Source organism: Monodon monoceros, unplaced genomic scaffold, assembly GCF_005190385.1.
Source record: "Monodon monoceros isolate NGI ecotype Baffin Bay Population unplaced genomic scaffold, NGI_Narwhal_1 Super_Scaffold_12, whole genome shotgun sequence".
Classification (NCBI taxonomy): Eukaryota; Metazoa; Chordata; class Mammalia; order Artiodactyla; family Monodontidae; genus Monodon; species Monodon monoceros.
The window spans coordinates 116,004,690-116,023,543 of record NW_021703768.1 but is presented as its reverse complement, the minus strand read 5'-3'; the positions used below and the strand labels follow the sequence as shown (position 1 = coordinate 116,023,543).

The window sequence follows — 18,854 nt, the reverse complement described above, 5'->3', positions numbered from 1 at the left end:
CCATTGATTTCATCTCTGGGTAACAAAATTATAGCTGATTTTTACTTCTCTTTTGCTCTTACTATCAAAAACATGTTCACTGCAGAAAATTAACTTTTGTTAAAGGAATGTTTTCAGTTCTACCCAGAGTAGCCAGACGAAGAAGAGGGGAAAAAAAAAAAACAGCAAGCAACCAACATCACAGTTAAGTCTTTTATAAACCACCCTGTACTTAACAGCTGGGCATCTTTTTACACAGTAGAAAGCCAAAAAAAAATCCAGCCCTGAATTTGAATACAGGATTCCTAATTCTTGAAAGTTACCTTTTTATTGCTTTAGCTCCACTGATAAACCTACTTTATATCAATTTCTCTTAAACATATCTGATTAAAAGATCTCACCAAAAAGTGATATACCTGTTCTTACTTCTTTGTTATCATTCCACCAACTTTCTTTTTACAAAATAATAAATTGACAGGACCAAGTCTTCATAAAATTATTTGCCAACTTCAAGATAATCAAGGATTAACATGCATTTCCCAACCTGTCCCAATCCCTTCCCTCCAACACCCAAAATTTTTTAATTCATTTTCCATGATCTAGTAACAAAATAAGACATCTTCCACACTTGTCGATGAAGACAAACTGGCAATATAGTTGCAAAGAATAACAGATTTTATAACATAGTCCTTATGGGAAGGAACCAAATGGTGGAATATATCTGGTGTAACTCACTCACCCTGTGACATACAGATGAATATGAACAAAACACTTAATGCTCTCCACCTTCACCTTTCCATTCATCAATGGGTGATATTTCGCAAAAACCACAGACCCCTAGATGACATCTCCATAACTATAGAAAAACTGACAATGATTCAAAGAATTCCTGACAGATGCTTTAAGAGAACTTCCCTGGGGTGCCATTTTTAATCCACAAAACTGTTTATTTTTTGAAAATCAACCCAGAAAAAAAAACATTTAATATGTTATTTAAGTACTGTCGGCCCATCTGAATCAGTTCAGGGAGCACCCAGAAAAATTCTCAATCTACACCCTTCCCCACCCACTCTGGGTAAGAAAAGGAGTTTTGAAATTTCTACTTTTTCTAGTAGACAGAATGGATCTTTTTAAAAAATTAAAAGAGTACCACACATATTCATGTTCTCATCTTCCTTACTAATTCAAGTGTGCCCTGCTGCTATTCAAAAACACTCCAAAGAGAGGCACTTACTTCCTGATTACACATTCAAATAAATGCATAACATGCATTTCAACTTGGAGTCACTTTCTTAAAAAATTAACTAGTAGCAACCACGTTTCTACATCATGGTTGAAGTCATGCCAAAGTCAAAAATTCAATACCCAAGATAACTTCCTTAGCTACACTGTACAAATATATTAAGGCAGAAATATTACCCACTGTATCTTAAAAGTATTATTATCCTGGTCAGTGTCATTATTTTTTTGAGTTTAACAAGATAGACTTTAAAAAAAAAAAAGCAATTTCAAAATGACAGGAAACATTAGAATTTAATAACTTCATTCTCCTTTCCTCACTTCCAAGCTGGCTACACCAGAACCCAAGTATTTGCAAAGCATATGCTCACACAAGGGTAGTGATCCAGAAGCAGACAGCATCCCTGACACATCCCAAGTCAAAGTGTAGCCTCCAGCCTAGAGACTTACAGTTTAAGTCAGACAGACAACTTTAAGACATAAAACACCCAGATGCCAACCAGTTAATGACTTTCTGGAATTTATATTTTGCTTTTCCTGCTCAAGTTAAATGAAGAACAACAGAAAACGGATTAAATAGTGAGAGCGGAGGAAGAGGGGTCAATAATGAACAAGTTTTAAATTAATCACAGTCCTCAGGAACATACGAAGGGTAGGAATTGGAGTGGGAGCACTTCTAACAACAGATACAGCCATCACGGGATCACACGAAAAGAGATATCCACAAAATTAAGCAGCGAAAACAGGATGAAAAATCTACCAAAATAGCAAGGGGAAAAGGCAGGATAACAAATGACAAGCCAGAACTTAAAGCTAGAGTATGAGAAAAACCAGCTGATTTCTTGTTAGATTTAATGAAGAAAGTGATTACACTAATCTGAAAACCTAATTAACTTAAATTTAATCGTTTTCAAAACGTTTCTCTGCTATTGCTCTTCCATAGCATAATTAACACTTTTTGAAATCCATACTCAATATTCCAGGGTAGGAATACTTGTCATTTTTTTCCTGTGAAAAATTAAAGATCCCATATATAAGATCAAGCTTATGATTTCAACATGAATAAAACCACACTAACAAGACCAGACAAATTAAAATGCAGCCTCACACACCCACACAAAGCTCCTCAAAGCTATGTTTCAAGTCTTCACATCATGAACTTAGCAAACCCAGATTTCGCTCTGTCTCCTGTCTACCTCTCAAAGCCTACTCGAAACACTCACTGACAGCTGCTTTGTCCTGATTACATCTGCCTTCTAACATCTATCTTGCAGGCTGACTGTATTAGATGTGGGTGGACCAGTCTGAAGCTGTCAGCATCTGCACTGGACAGGAGACCAATCTTCACCTCCTTCAATCTGACTCTAGTTAGTTGCCAGGGAGAAAATTATGCCTCAAGAGCCTGATAGCTTGTGCTCAATATTCTTTTGTCAGGGATAAAATATATCATTATTTTCCTTAAAACTGCCTTGCCAAGATCTACAATGAGAAAAAAAAAAAAAAAAAAAATATATATATATATACACACACACAAACATATATACACACCACAAAAATATGTACACACACACACATATATATGCATGCACACACACCTCTCCATATGTATATACTATTTTCTCCCTGTATACAAATCATTCAAACTATAACAAGGAAGAAGGCCTCTACGTCCTCAATTTCACTGCATAATTACTGAGATAAATAAAAGAATGTCTCTTAATATCAATTTAAAACCCTCACTGACTATTCCTTCTTTACAACAATGTCCTTAAAAGACCATCAGTTTTATCTATGTAATTCTGTACTTTCAAGATTTAAAAAAAGCTGAGAAGATATTTGTGCAACAAGTCCATTAATGAATATGGTCACCAACGAACTGTAACTGCTAAGATCACACAGATCTTAGCAAACTCAATAGTTTTAACTCTATTGTTTTAGAACACCAATATATACTGCTTTCTTGCTCTAAAAGTTACAAGACACTTTCTACAGAAAAGATGGTTCTTATAACAACTGAAACTTAGTACTGAACAACAATGATGGCTCTCAATAAGCTGAAGTCCTACTTCTACTCAAGAACAATGGGCTTGCATTATAATCAAAGTTTACCTGAAATGGAATACTGTAATGATCCCAAAGCCAGAACTTGAAATGAAAAGCCTCCAAAGAAATTTTAAGACAAATACTGCCTGACATAAACAGACATGAAAGGTGGGAAACTATAAGCCAAACATTAAAATGTTTGCTTTCTATTTACTTGTCAAGGATACTTAGTAAAAGTATTTACTCTATTTTGACCTTCTATCGATTTGGGGAGATGGGGTATGTAAGTATTACTATTAACTGTTTTTCCAATATTGGAGAGGAGGCTGCAGTGAATTATCCAGATGTTTTCATGTTGTCTACCATGTGAATAACAGCACATACATGAGAGATGACTGGGTGTGGTTAGCAGTATGGCAGTCATGGAACAAAAATCAAACCACATGGTCTGGGAGGCAGAAAAAGTCACTGGATTTAGCTGCAATCTTTGTTCTTTTCAACTGAACTCAACCACCTTTTCCAGGACTACCATAAATCAGGTCCCACCATTAAAATCATTACAGACACACACAATCATGTCTTGATTCTCCAACTCCAAGTTAATACTACCTCTGCATACCAATAGATTAGTGATGAGAAACCTAAAAGATTAGCACCTCTGGTCCAATAAGCCATGTCACAATTTTTGAAAACCTGGCATAATTCCAATCAATAAGAAAAATAACAGGGATTCAACAAATCAACAAAGGAGCACTAATGTTTATAGATACTTATCACTGCCCTAGGGGCTCTCACAAGCATCATCATGTTTAAGGTACAGTCATAAACACAAAAAAATGGTCAACATCAATTACTCCAAATAATGCAAATTAAAAAAAAATAAAGTAGCATTTTACACCTCTAAAGATAGTAAAAGGGCTTCCCTGGTGGTGCAGTGGCTGGGAGTCTGCCTGTCAATGCAGGGGACACGGGTTCGAGCTCTGGTCCGGGAGGATCCCACATGCTGCAGAGCAACTGGGCCCGTGTGCCACAACTGCTGAGCCTGTGCTCTGGAGTCCGCGAGCCGCAACTGCTGAAGCCCGCACGCCTGGAGCCTGTGCTCCACAACGGGAGAGGCCACCACAACGGAAAGCCCGCGCACGGCACTGAAGAGTGGCCCCCGCTGGCCACAACTGGAGGGGGCCCCCGTGCAGCAAAGGGGATACGATGCAGCCAAAAATAAATAAATAGATTTAAAAAAAAAAAAAGATAGCAAAAAATTTTAATGGACTATCCCATTACTTGTCAAGAAGGATAATTTGCTTCCATTGAACATCATATTATTATATCCCTTGTTCCCTAAGAGAATGCTCCACCATTCCTTGTGTCCTGGGGTGAACATGTGATCCACACTGGCTAATCAATCTCCTCTGGAGATAGAAACTGGTTTAGAGCCGAGCGTGACCAAAGCAAAGCTAATCAGTCCCCTCCGTGACTAAGATATAAACACTAAGAAAGAAAAGTTTTATCTGCTGGGATGACAAAACTAGGGTGACCACCTCAAACTAGAGGTGGGCATCTTGTCCAATATGTATATATGAAAACAGAGGTAAACAAATACATGGAGGCAAGTGATGAAGGAAGCTTCACATCCCTTCAGTCGAGTCACACTGGCCATGCCTGAACTCAGGATCTACTCCTGGAACTCCCAATTACTAAGACCCATTAACTCCCTTTTTGCTTAAACAAGTTTGAGTTGAATTTCTGTAACCTGTAATAGGTGAGGTTACATGAACACTAAGCAAACTAGACAGACAGACAGATAGATAGACAGATATAGCCCTACTGGAGAACTATTTAGGACTACATTTTTAAAGTCCTAAAATCTATGTCCCTCAGGAAACTTTCTGAATGGTAGTTACATGAGTATACATATATGTAAAACTTCTTCAGTCTGCACACCAATTTGTGTACTTTGCTATATATAATATAAATTATACTCTAATTTTTTAAAAAAAGATCTGTGCCCCTATATTCCTACTCCGGGAAATACATCTTAAAGATATAATTTTTTGAAAAGGGAAAAACATTATATATAGAGGGTATTCACTCACTACAGCATTATTTATATCAAAAACATAAAAATAACCTCTAAGCCTAATAATAGGGAAATGATGTAATAGAAAGTACATAGTTTGGTTTTTTTAAACAAATTTATTTATTTATTTTTGGCTGCACTGGCTCTTTGTTGCTGCGCCCAGGCTTTCTCTAGTTGTGGTGAGCAAGGGCTACTCTTTGTTGCAGTGCGCAGGCTTCTCATTGCGGTGGCTTCTCTTGTTGCGGAGCATGGGCTCTAAGCACGCGGGCTTCAGCAGTTATGGCACACGGGCTCAGTAGCAGTGGCTCGCGGGCTTAGCTGCTCCACAGCATGGGGGATCTTCCCGGACCAGGGATCAAACCCATGTCCCCTTCACTGGCAGGCAGATTCTTAACCACTGCGCCACCAGGAAGTCCCAGAAAGTACATAGTTTTAAAGATAATAAATTCCAAGGTTATACTAAATCATAAAAAAATGCCTGTAATTAGTGTTAAATTTTTTTAAAGAAAATAGTAAAATGATACCAAAGCTAGAAATAAAACTAGGGTAAAATGCATATGCGTGTAGCCAAGGACTTGAAAAGAAACACAAAACTAAATAAATATAAAATACTATTTATAATTCAAAAAATAAAATAATGTAAACTAATAAAACATATAGAGGATATATATATTATATATATATACATGGTGCTATGCACTAATGAAAGAAATAAAAAAGATCTAAATTGATGGAAACATATTTTGTTCATAGAAGACTCAATATAGTAAAAATATCAACTCTCCCCAAATTGATTGCAAGTTTAATGTAATTCCTACCAAAATTGCAGCTTTTTTGTAGACATAGACAAGATTATCTAAAATTTATATGGAAAAGCAATAAAAAGTAGAATAGCTAAAACAATTTAGAAAAAGAATAAAGGGGGAAGAATCACTCTACCCACTTCTAAGACTCATAGCTACAGCAATAAAGACTGTGTGAGCATTGGCAGAGGGACAGACATATAGATAATACAACAAAACAGAGAACCCAGAAATAATCTCACACAAGTACAGGTGACTGATTTTTAACAGGGTGCAAAAGCAATTCAATGAAGGAAAGACAGTCTTTTCAACAAATGATACTGGAACAGCTGGATGTTCACAAGGGAAAAAAAGAACTCAACCTAAACCTCACATTTTATACAAAAACTAACCCAAAATGAGTCTGAGAGTTAAACGTAAAACATAAAACTTCATGAGCTAACATAAAGCTTGTTAAAGAATTCTTAGGAAAAAAAATAAAAAAAGAATTCTTAGACGTGACACCAAAAGCACAATCCATGGGCTCCCCTGGTGGCGCAGTGGTTAAGAATCTGCCTGCCAATGCAGGGGACACGGGTTCGAGCCCTGGCCCAGGAAGATCCCAAATGCCATGGAGCAACTAAGCCTGTGTGCCACAACTACTGAGCCCATGAGCCACAACTACTGAAGCCCATGCACCTAGAGCCTGTGCTCCACAAGAGAAGCCACCGCAATGTGAAGTCTGAGCACTGCAACAAAGTAGCCCTGCTCGGCACAACTAGAGAAAGCCCACACGCAGCAACAAAGACCAAATGCAGCCAAAAATAATTTTTTTTTAAAAAAAGCACAATCCATAAATGGGGGAGGATATCAATAAATTGAACTTCATCAAAATTAAAAACTTACTATGCAAAATACCTGTTAGGATGAAAAGACAAGCTACATCCACACCATGGAGTACTCACAGACAAACTACTGACACACCAACTTGGATGGCTCTCAAGGACAACATGTTGAGTGGGGAAAAAAAGCCAATTTCAAAAGGTCATATACTCATATACAGTATATTATACTGTATGATTCCACTTATACAATATTCTGGGAATGACAGAATTAGAGATGGAGACAGATTAGTTGCCAAGGGTTAGGGATGGTGGGGAATATAAGCAACATGGGTATGACTATAACGGGTAGCATGAGGGAAAGCTTTGTGGTGATGGAATAGTTCTGTATCTTGATTGCAGAGATGGTTACACAAATCTTCACAGGTGATAAAACCACAGAATTACTGTGCCAACGTCAGTTTCCTGGTGTTGACACTGTACTATAGTTCCATAAAATGTAACCATTAGGGGAAACTGGGTAAAGGTATACTGGACTGCTCTGTATTATCTTTGCAAATCCCTATGAATCAAAATAAAAAGTTAAAAAAAATAATAATCTGTTAGTTGACTTTTTATTAGTGTAAATAAACACTGAAGCAAATAATGTAATGGAATTTTTTTCAACTCGATGGAAAACTGCACACCAGAATCTTAGAATGGCTCTAACTGAGGAGAGTATGCTAATTTTAGGTAATTCACCTGGAGTTTTTAGTAGCACACACTGCCTCAATATATACCCTAAGTGATTCAAGTCTGAGGAAAATATTATAATTTTTCACATACCAGGTCCCTTAGTTTTATCTATGAAGAAAATTAGCCATTTACCACAGGCCAAGGGGGCAGTAAACCTGCTTGACAACTGGTCAACTCTCCCTTTCCACAGTCTGTTGCAGCAGTCCTGTCCTTAATAGCACCATCTCACTGCCCACCACCTTGATGGTTTCCTGACTGTTGGTCTGGCCTCCAGGCTCTCCCCCAACCACTTTAACGCTTCCTGTACACACCTGAGAAACTAATCTCTCCCAAACACCACTTTTCTTCATATTCTGTGTTACCCAGATGGCAGAAATTCTTAAAACAGGAACAAAGTTAAGGAGACATATTTCAGTTTAATTTAAGAAGAAAAAAGCTTTAAAAATAAACACAAGGCTGGAAAAAGCTGCTTCCAGGGGTAGCAAGTCCTGAGTCACTATATATATTTAAATATATGGGAACCTGAACCTGGGAGACCTGTTCCAGCCACAGAACCCTCTAATCCTGTATCATTTCCCGGACTGTGCTCCCTTCTTCATCTAGCATTCCAAGCCACCCTCTAAAATCTAGCTTCCAAGCTCTTTCTTATCCAATCTCTCCTCCCAGCACTCCTCTCCAGTCAGAACCCTCACTGTTCCTCACCCACATCTTGCTCTGTCTGCTGGTTTTCTTACCTGAATGACTTCTTCCCCTCCCTTCTTTCACCTTTCAAGATCCACTACTACACCTTCAGGAAGCTTTTCTAATCCCATGCTTAACCTCCTAGTCCACTCCATTCTTGGCATGACACTCATGCTATTATTAATTTACATTTCCATATGTCCTGATTATAAGCTCCAAGATGAAACAGGAAAAACAGCCTCCTGTCTGTCTGCCTTTTTTCTTTTTGGCCGCGCCGCTCTGCATGCAGAATCTTAGTTCCCTGACCAGGGACTGAAACTAGGCCCCCTACAGCAGGGGTCCCCAACCCCCAGGCCAAGGACCAGTGCGGCAGACTGTCAGGAACCGGGCCGCACAGCAGGAGGTGCGGGCAAGGGAGCGAAGCTTCATCTGCCTGCTCCCCATCGCTCGCATCACCACCTGAACCATCCCCGCCCCCATCCGTGGAAAAATTGTCCTCCACAAAATGGGTCCCTGGTGCCAAAAAGGCTGGGGACCGCTGCAGTGGAAGCACTGAGTCCTAACCACTGGACTGTCAGGGAATTCCTGAAGACGGTCTCTCTGCATCAGAGACCACACATGGTCACCCAGCCCCTTCCCCACTCTGGTGTCTCTAAACACAAGCTTCTTCCCAGGAAAACCACTGTTGTGCAGTACACCAATCATTGGACCCTTTACCGAACAGAGTATCATTAGAAGCCGTGCGGGAATACATAAAGGTGCACCTCATATTCTTGGGGCCTTCTCCTCCCTCCTCCACCCTGAAATGCCCAAGAGCTGTAGGGAAGAAGTCACTGATGCAGCAGCAAGTCTCTGTTCTTGGCCTTTGAGATCTAACTGTGAATTGTAACTAATGGATTAAAAAACCCTGTTCTAGTAGAAACTATTCCTCATCAGTCAACCTCCAATTTACCATCACTGGTCCTCTTTTTTTAATGTCTCCCCCTTTTCAAACAAGTTTCATTTAGGCTTTCCCATCTCTGTCCCTTGGATGTCCCCTAATCAGTTAAGGGCCCTCTTTTTCTCATCAGAGCCCTATTCAAGGACTCACAAATACTCTTTTCCAGGTATCGTTAAAATACATCAATATATGGGCTTCCCTGGTGGCGCAGTGGTTAAGAATCCGCCTGTCAATGCAGGGGACGTGGGTTCGAGCCCTGGTCCGGGAAGATCCCACATGCCACGGAGCAACTAAGCCCGCGAGCCACAACTACGGAGCCCACGTGCCACAACTACTGAACCCCGTGTGCCTAGAGCCCGTGCTCCGCAACAACAGAAGCCACTGCAATGAGAAGCACACGCACCGCAACGAAGAGTAGCCCCCGCTCACCACAACTAGAGAAAGCCGCGCACAGTAACGAAGACCCAACGCGACCAAAAATACATAAATTAAATTTTTTTTTTTTTTTTTTTTTGTGGTACGCGGGCCTCTCACTGTTGTGGCCTCTCCCGTTGCGGAGCACAGGCTCCGGACGCGCAGGCTCAGCGGCCATGGCTCACAGGCCCAGCCGCTCCGCGGCATGTGGGATCCTCCCGGACCGGGGCACAAACTCGTGTCCCCTGCATCGGCAGGCGGACTCTCAATCACTGCACCACCAGGGAAGCCCTAAATAAATTTTTTTTAAAAATCAATATATGTATAAGGAATGAATGCTAATGGGTATGAGATTTCTTTTGGGGGTGATGAAAATGTTCTGGAATTAAATAATGGTGACAGCTGCACAATTCTGTGAATATACTAAAAACCACTGAATCATACACATTTTAAAAGTTAAGTGAATTATATCTCAATTTCTTTTTTTTTAAGGTAAGATTCTCCACTAGTATCCCTGCATTTACATTTGGCAGTGGGGAGGAAACTCACCTTAATTTTTGGAAAGAGCCTTTTCTCACATAATTCTTGGAGAACATAGTCAATTACCTTCCTCAAACATTTAAGTGCCTATCATAGAACAGGCACCATGATAGCTGCCACAGAGAACAGTCACCAGACCAGCACAGAACCTACCCTGCTGGAGCCTAGAGAGGGGAAGACAACCAAATATTTAATTATCATTGTGCTAAGAGCTAGGACGAAAAAGTATAAAGTAAGAATGACCTAATCAGGGAGGGGAACATGGGGGGTGGGCAGGGTCCCAAAAAAGCACATCTCTATGAGGCACATGCATGCCTCAGCCCATATAAGGTAGTTAACAACTAGTTTGGGCTGACTACCAGTACAATGAAATCCCTAGATCACAGGGGTTTGGAGGCCATGCAATTGATAATTGGCTCCCACCCACCACAGGAGACTCACCTGGTCTTGAGGTAAAGTGACCCTGCATTTATGTATGTGAATGTTTTACCCACTGACAGTGTTACGATAACATTTTAGTGTACTCACAAATGTTTGTGTTTATTATTCATGTAATCAGGGGCAAATACAAAAAGAAAATTAAGTTATGCTGAAAAACTGCATGCATTCAAGTCTCTGGTTATTAATTATGACTGCACAGAAAGCACAGGACTTGTACAAACTCAAAGATATAGAAGGTCCAATTTTTGGCTCAAAAGCATTATAAGTACCTAAATCAATTATTTATTTGAAAACAGTAAGCTCATATCTTTAATCCTAGATCAGATGTCAGCTAACTACAGCCTGTGGGTCAAATCTGGCCAACCCCCTGTTCTTATAAACAAGTTTTCCTGGAATACAGCCATGCCCATTTGTTTATATACTGAATAGCTGCTTTCCCAACACAACTGCAGAACTCAGTAGTGTCAAGAAAGACCTTATTGCCAATAAGGTCTAAAATATTTACTACTTGAACGTTACCCCCCCCCCCAAAAAAAAGCCAACTTGTACTAGGCAAAAGTAGCCCACATTGATTTGGAACAAAATAATCTTTTTATACATCCTTTAGGGACTTCCCTAGTGTTGCAGTGGTTAGGAATCCGCCTGCCGGTGCAGGGGACACGGGTTCGAGCCCTGGTCCGGGAGGATCCCACATGCCGCAGATCAACTAAGCCTGTGCACCACAACTACTGAGTCTGCACTCTAGAGCCCGTGAGCCACAACTACTGAGCCCGCGTGCCACAACTAATGAAGTGCATGCACCTAGAGCCCACGCTCTGCAACAAGAGAAGCCACTGCAATGAGAAGCCCGCGCGCCACAATGAAGAGTAGCCCTGCTCACCGCAACTAGAGAAAGCCCATGCCCAGCAACAAAGACCCAAAGCAGCCAAAAATAAATAAATATACATCCTTTAGCAATTAAGTGTTCCAGTGGATAAGCAACAGACTTGAAATGCAAAGGATTCTAACTCTACTTAATAAGTCAATCTGCTATGGAGCGCTAGATAAATCATAATTACTCTACGTTTTATATGCCAGTAAAATTCAGAGCAGTTAGGTCAGAGTTTTGCATAAGTGCTCAGAACGACTGAAAGCGGGCCTGGGAAAGGTTTTTGCATTAATTATCTTTCCCTACCCAATAAATTACCCCAAAGTTCGGTTGCTTAAAATAAATATTATCTCCCCAAGTTTTCTGTGGGTCAGGAATTCAGGGTTGATTGGGGCTGCCATCACCTGAAACTTGACTGTAGCTGGGGGATGTGCTTCCAAGGCAGCTTACTTACATGCTTGGCAATTTGGTACAAGAGACATCAGTTCCTTTCCACAAGACCTCCTGAGTGTCCTTGTAACATAGCAGCCAGCTTCCCCAGAGTGAATAACCCATGAGAAAGAGATAAGAGGATACAACACTCTTTTTATGACTTTGCTTCGAAAGTAAATAGTATAACTTCCACATCACATTCTATTCTTTATAGAACAAAGAGTCTCTAAGTACAACACACATTCAAGAGAATCAAAGTTAGACGCCACTTTTTAAACGGAGAGGTGTCAAAGAATCTGCAGATATATTAACATCACTTCAGGGTTTCAAATGATGAGTAAACAGCTTCAACAACATAACCAACAAGGTTTGGTTGACTAAAAAGAATCTGTGCTTAACCATTTTCATACCACGTATTTTCTACTTATGATAGGAGAGAGGCTGCATCACCATTTGTTAACAATCACCAAAGAAAAAAGTAAGCCAACAGAAAAAAGGCAAGGCACTTCAGCTTTTCACATCTGATACAGTAACGATGATGACAGGCAGTTATATATTTGCTTTAGTTTTACTTTTGTTTTGTTTTGTCTTCCTGCAAGGAGAAGGAAAATTATGGTGACTAAATCATGAATAGATCAAAAATAATTACAAAGCTGGACTGGGACGAACAAGTATTTATGATTCAGAGCCACATAAAAGATTTTCTCAGATATAAACAAAAAAACACAAAGAAACAGAAATTTAGATATGCATTCATAATAGGGGGGTGCTTGGGGAGAGTGTATTATACCATGATTGCTACAGATTTGTATCAGAGTAACTTCTGAAACAAGGAACATATACAGTGGGAAAAAAAGCTACTTGCAATAATTAAGCTTTATTTTGAAAATAAATGTCTTAAGTCACTAGACAATGAACACTTGACCAAATTCACCTGTTAAGATTTTGAGTTTCATTAGAGGAGGCAAGAAGGCCTAGGAAACAAAACTTTCTGAGGTCAATGAAGTAACAGCCGTCCTGATTTCCTCAATAGGAAGCTCAAAAATTGTCCTGAATTGGAAAATTAAACCACTTTAAAATAAATTCATTAAAAACCCACTCTACCAAGTTGATAGTGTCCTGCCAAAATTCAAGTCCACCCAGAACCTGTGAATGTGGCCTTATTTAGATATAGGGTCTTTGCAGATATAACCAAATTAAGATGAGGTCACACTGGGTGGACCCTAAATCAGTGACTAATGTCCTTATAAGAGGTAACTTTGCAACACAGAGATACATGGAGAATAAATACCATGTGACAAAAAGAGCCAGATATTGGAGTGATGTGTCTATAAGCCAAGGAATGCCAAGGATTGCCAGCAACAACCAGAAGCCAGGAAAGAACATGGAACAGATTCTTCATCTGAGGCCCCAAGAAAGAATCAACCCTGCTGACGCCTTGATTTCAGAACTTCAAAAAAAAAAATTTCTGTTGCTCTAAGCTACCAAGTTTGTAGTAATTTATTATGGCAGCCAGAGAAAACTAACACGTCCAACTAGCTAGTATTATGGAACTTAAGTAATCTCATCATTTGCAGTATTAAAATATTTATTCACAACTCAGAACAATGGGAGATAGCATCTCCACTGAATGCACTGCTCTTTTTGGGTACTGTCACAGGGGTGAATTTGACTTAAGATTCCAATGGACTTTGTACATTGCTGTCAGCCATCAGAGAGCCACTGAGGTTCTCCCAAGAGCCAGTAAAGCACATGCACAGAGCAGGAGGTCAGTTCACCTTAGATGATATCCAACAGCCATAAAAAAACCTATGTCTTTGTTGAAGTCCTCCTGCTGGACCAGAAGTTTAACAAAAAACTGCAGGTTTCAAGAAGTTAATCGTCCAGATTTAAAGTCCTCTTATCTAGATAACCAACAAGGACCTACCGTATAGTACAGGGAACTCTGTTTAATATTCTGTAATAACCTAAATGGGAAAAGAATTTGAAAAAGAATAGATACATGTATATGTATAACCGAATCACTTTACTGTACACCTGAAACTAATACAACATTGTTAATCAACCATATTCCAATATAAAATTAAAAAAATTTTTTAATAAAGTCCTCTTATATTGTGCTTATTACATCATAGCGATGACAGTTTTTCTAATAGTAACTACTGATAAGCTGTGGGTTACAATTTCACTTTTTACTACTTCTGAGTTTCCGAAAATAATGTTTCCCTTAAGCTCCATTTAAATTATTTTAAACTCAAGCCAGTGCAAATATGCATGGCTGATTTTACATACCAGTCTGACAGAATGAAGCAGTTTCTAGTGCTTTCTGAAAAGAATGGCTGGACATTTTTCCATTTTATCACCCTTACATCTTCAGCACAAACTAAGAGATATTACATAGGATAAATATAAACTTTTGCCCCATTTATTTCCTACCAAATTGTGTTATAACATTTCTAAGACTCAACTATTATTTGGAACACCCAAGGGAACTGGATTCAGAGTCTCCAAAAAAGACGTTCCTTTGTTAATCTCTCCTGATTAAAGCTTAAGCCAGTACAACTTAATACATCTCCACTAAGTGAATATTCATAGTTACCTGAGCAACTGGCAAGCATATAAGAATGAAAATACTGACCACAAAAAGTCACCTTTAAGGATTATTTTTCTAGAAAGGCCTGCCTCTCTCTATATAAAAAGCAATATTGACCTACCTTGTTTTCGAACATCTTCTACAGCAGCCACAAGCTCCTCCTTGAGAAACTGACTCTCCTTTGCAATTTTATCCCCCTTCTCCAAGAAATTCTCAGTTGCCTGTTCAACAGATGCAGCCAAAACATGGGCCTTCTTAGAACGACCTCTCTTCTTATTAGAGGGCCCCTTGCTATTGGTGTTTACCAGGGTTGTAACCTAAAAGTTTCATTTTTGAAAATTAAATTGTAGTCAATTAAAATTTTAAAAAAAACAGAAAGACTAACATCTTTAAAGGTAGCAAGAATAAATTATTCATAATAAAATGAAACATCACACTTATGAGATTCCACTAAGCATTAATAAATAACATACAACTCTCTCCATATTTAAGATATTCAGGAATGATACTCTATTTAGTTTCCAAAATAATTTAGCTATCTCAATGTGTAAGCTAAGAAATATAATGAATATTTTAATTCTTCAAACGTGATCATTAGGTTTTTAAACTTCATTTTACAAATTAAAAACTGGTAACAAACAAGTTACGTCCCTACTGCATGTCATCAAGAAGGTTAGAAAGAGGTTAACAATGAAGTTATTAGATCTGCCTGGAGGTCACATTTTTCCATGTTTTCAACCTGTGCAAAATGTTTTAAGATAACTTGCTTCTGAAATCTTTTCAGTGTATTCACACAAATCGCAATTAATTAGGAAAGGCCCTTAATAAAGAAAGGAACAATTGCCCAAAGCAGCCTACTGTGATGATGTTTTAAGTCCCAGACATTAACCATCATTAACACATATAATAATGATGACCTGTATAGGCTGAAGATGACTGAACATCTATTAGTGTAACGCGGTCCACAGAAGACCTGAGAGCTGCAGTAGATGGGCTCCAAGAAAGTAAATATTCTCGAGTACTACCACCCACTCCTACTTACTTACTTATAATACTAGTTTATATTTATGAGCTAGAATGGAGTTTTTTAAAAAGATAGCACATGCCATTACATCTCATTTTCATGCTCGCACAGTATCTGTCTGTCTCTCTCTCTCACACACTCTCTCACACACACACACACAGGAGTAAAATGTGCCAAAACACTAAAAGTGCATAGCTAGTTGCTAACAGTTAATGAAATGTCATCACACTGTGATATTTGTACTTGTAACAAAACATACCAAACCTACACCCTCAAGTTAAATGACCTGTTAATCAATCCTAGACAACAAAAGGTGTGTTAAGCAGGGTGAAGAAGCTTAACAGTCAAGGCTCCGCATCCTATCTTTTTTTGAAATACTTTTAAGTATTAGTTGCACTACATACACTAGCCCCTATTACTGCCAGTAAGACTGAAAAAATGGCAGCAAATGTGTTTCTAAAGGGCTAAATGAATCCACACATCAATATTTAACTATTAGCAGAGCCAAACTGTCTCATTACTATCAGCCTAAACTCAACCACTCAAATAAAGGCTCTGAACTAAATAACCTTGCCCTGTGTTTATTACCTGGGCCTACTGCTATGGAATCATGTTACAACAACTACGTATTTGTTTGCAGATCCTTACCTGGGTAACAAGAGGCTCCAACAGTCTTTCAACTGCCAGAGTCCTGATCTCTAGACTTTTGGGGTCCCATTTGAAGTTTATGTTGCCTGCATGGACAGCAGTCATTTCTGAAAGAGAAAGAGACAAGGTCAGGCAAGTATCAAACACAAACATGAAACATACAACAAGTCTTCTCCTACTTAAGGACTTTTATACCAGGAAAGCTACAATCACAAGATGAAAAAAATTCTTACCAGCCTGCACATGAGGGCCCATAATTCTTACAACCTCTTACACTTAAGATTTCGAGTTTACAAACATTAGGGCTACTGTAAGAGGGCATTCCCAAACACAGAGCTTTTCCCTTTTGGCTTCTCTGGCACCAAGACACTTACTTCTACCTCGAGTTTTTCCACACTGACTTAGAATTAGGATGAAAAGCTAAAGTGAAAGAAGACTAATACAGAAGATTCTGGTTTTTCTTATTCCAAAATATTTATAGTACACTATTATCTAAAAGGTAAACCTCACTTCACTGTTTGATGGATTCTTAGAGAATATCTTCTCTTACTGTATTAAAACATAATGCTTAAGCCTACTGCCCTCTGCACCTACAGCTATTATCACTTGTAGCCAGAAGAAATTTCAAGTCACACTTAGTCAAATATCACTGTATCAGTGTCAAGGTAAACCTCCATTAGACAGAGGCTTTAAGACTAAGGGAAAAAGACTTCAGCCAAAATACCAAGCAGCTGGTGTTTGCTTCTAAAAGTAGTGCCTCAAAGATTAAAGAAAAACCAGAAAACCAGGTGAGACATGTAGCTGAAGTAAACACTAAAACTTTCCAGACAACAAACTGTTCATAGAAATATAAAACCTTTTAGGGTGCATTTTTGTGAACAAGAAATTCTACCTCTCAATTTTTATTCTAAAGGAAAAATTAAGGTACATGTAAAAACTTGGATACAATGATGTTCACATCAGCACTGTATACAATCATTAAAAACTGGAAACTACCTAAATTTCAAACAGATCACTGAATAAATCACACAACCAACCACACAAGGGGATACTGTGCTACTCTTAAAAAACTATACTGACAAAATTCAGAAAAAACAAAAATTAGTGTTCTCACTGCCCAGGTCTTTATTTCTATTAAATACTATTTCCTTAAAAAAAAAAAAAAAAAAGGCTTATTAAAGGTCTGATATAACCTATTGCGCAGAAAGCAAGGAAAGACACAAAGACTAACAAGATCATATCAAAAAGATACTAGAACCAAGGGCTCCATTGGCTAAATTCACAAGTTGAGTATCAAGAAGAATAACTGATAACTGTAACTGCCTATTAGATAGCTATCCTACGACCACAGGGATCCTCAAAAGAAAGGGGGTGGGAAGAGAATTTCTGTACCATAAATATAGAATAGAATTAGAAAATGACCATTTTGTAAACCCCAGTGGGATAACTGATTCAAACACGGATTATCAATGAATGTTAACACCATTAGGTGATAGGCTATTGGGGAACAGGGTATTTGTAAGGTGCCGAAGTACCACCTGAACAGGCTGCTCACTAATTACAAAGCAGGGAGGATACACCTTTACAGTGTTGGGATCTAATAATCATCCCCTTAAATAACTAAACTTAGTATTGCTAATAATGCAACTCTGATAGTATATGCCTAACCCAATGAAATATGAAGTGCCCTACGTTTCCTAAAAAGTACTCTTAATGAAAAAAAAGTTTTAAATGTTTTTCAAGAGCCTCTGTATTACTATAAACTGAGCAAAATTATCTGTGCAACAGCAAAATTAAAATTAAATGTTTAACCTGAGTCTAATGAAGCCTCTGCACAGGGATTCTAAGCCTTTTTCAATGTACGGATCCCTTTAGCAGTCTAGTAAAGTCTATAGACTAATGTTGTCCAATAGAAATATAATACAAGCCACCTATGTAATTTAAATTTTTCTAGTAGCCGTGTTAAAAAAGTAAAAAGAAACTGATGAAATTAATTTCAATAATATATTTTATTTAAAACAGTATATCTAAAATATTATCATTTCGTTATGTAATCAGTTTTTTCTAATTAGAGGTGTTTACATAAGTACTAAGTATTGGAAATCTGGGATGTGTTTTACATTTAAGGCACATTTAAATTCAAACAAGCCACACTTCAAGGGCTCAATAGCCACATGTGGCTAGTGGCTTCAGTACTGCACAGGGTAGCTACAGACCCTTTCTCAGAACTTTTTTGAAATGCGTGAAATATAATTCAAAGGATTACCGCCAAGGGGGCTTCCCTGGTGGCACAGTGGTTGAGAGTCTGCCTGCCGATGCAGGGGACACGGGTTCGTGCCCCGGTCCAGAAGGCCCATGAGCCATGGCCGCTGAGCCTGAGCATCTGGAGCCTGTGCTCCGCAACGGGAGAGGCCACAACAGTGAGAGGCCCACATACCGCAAAAAAAAAAAAAAGGATTACCAAAGAAACACATATATTGAAATTTAGTTATAAAAATACTTTACAAATGTGCGATGCAGTAATATATATGCTCTTTATTAACATATTAAATAAGATGTCAAGGGACTTCCCTGGC

General features: G+C 38.7%; 1 protein-coding gene across 1 annotated transcript in view; it reads right to left on the bottom strand.

Annotated features, from left to right (window-relative positions):
* Positions 1–18,854, bottom strand: part of CTNNA1 (catenin alpha 1) — a 166,390-nt gene that overhangs the window by 122,633 nt on the left and 24,903 nt on the right. Inside the window, exons 2-3 of the mRNA XM_029215977.1 lie at positions 16,279–16,385; positions 14,728–14,923 (exon numbers count right to left, since the gene is read on the bottom strand). Of these exons, the coding sequence (XP_029071810.1) occupies positions 14,728–14,923; positions 16,279–16,383 (301 nt within the window). The 5' untranslated portion in view covers positions 16,384–16,385. The remainder of the gene's footprint in view (positions 1–14,727; positions 14,924–16,278; positions 16,386–18,854) is intronic.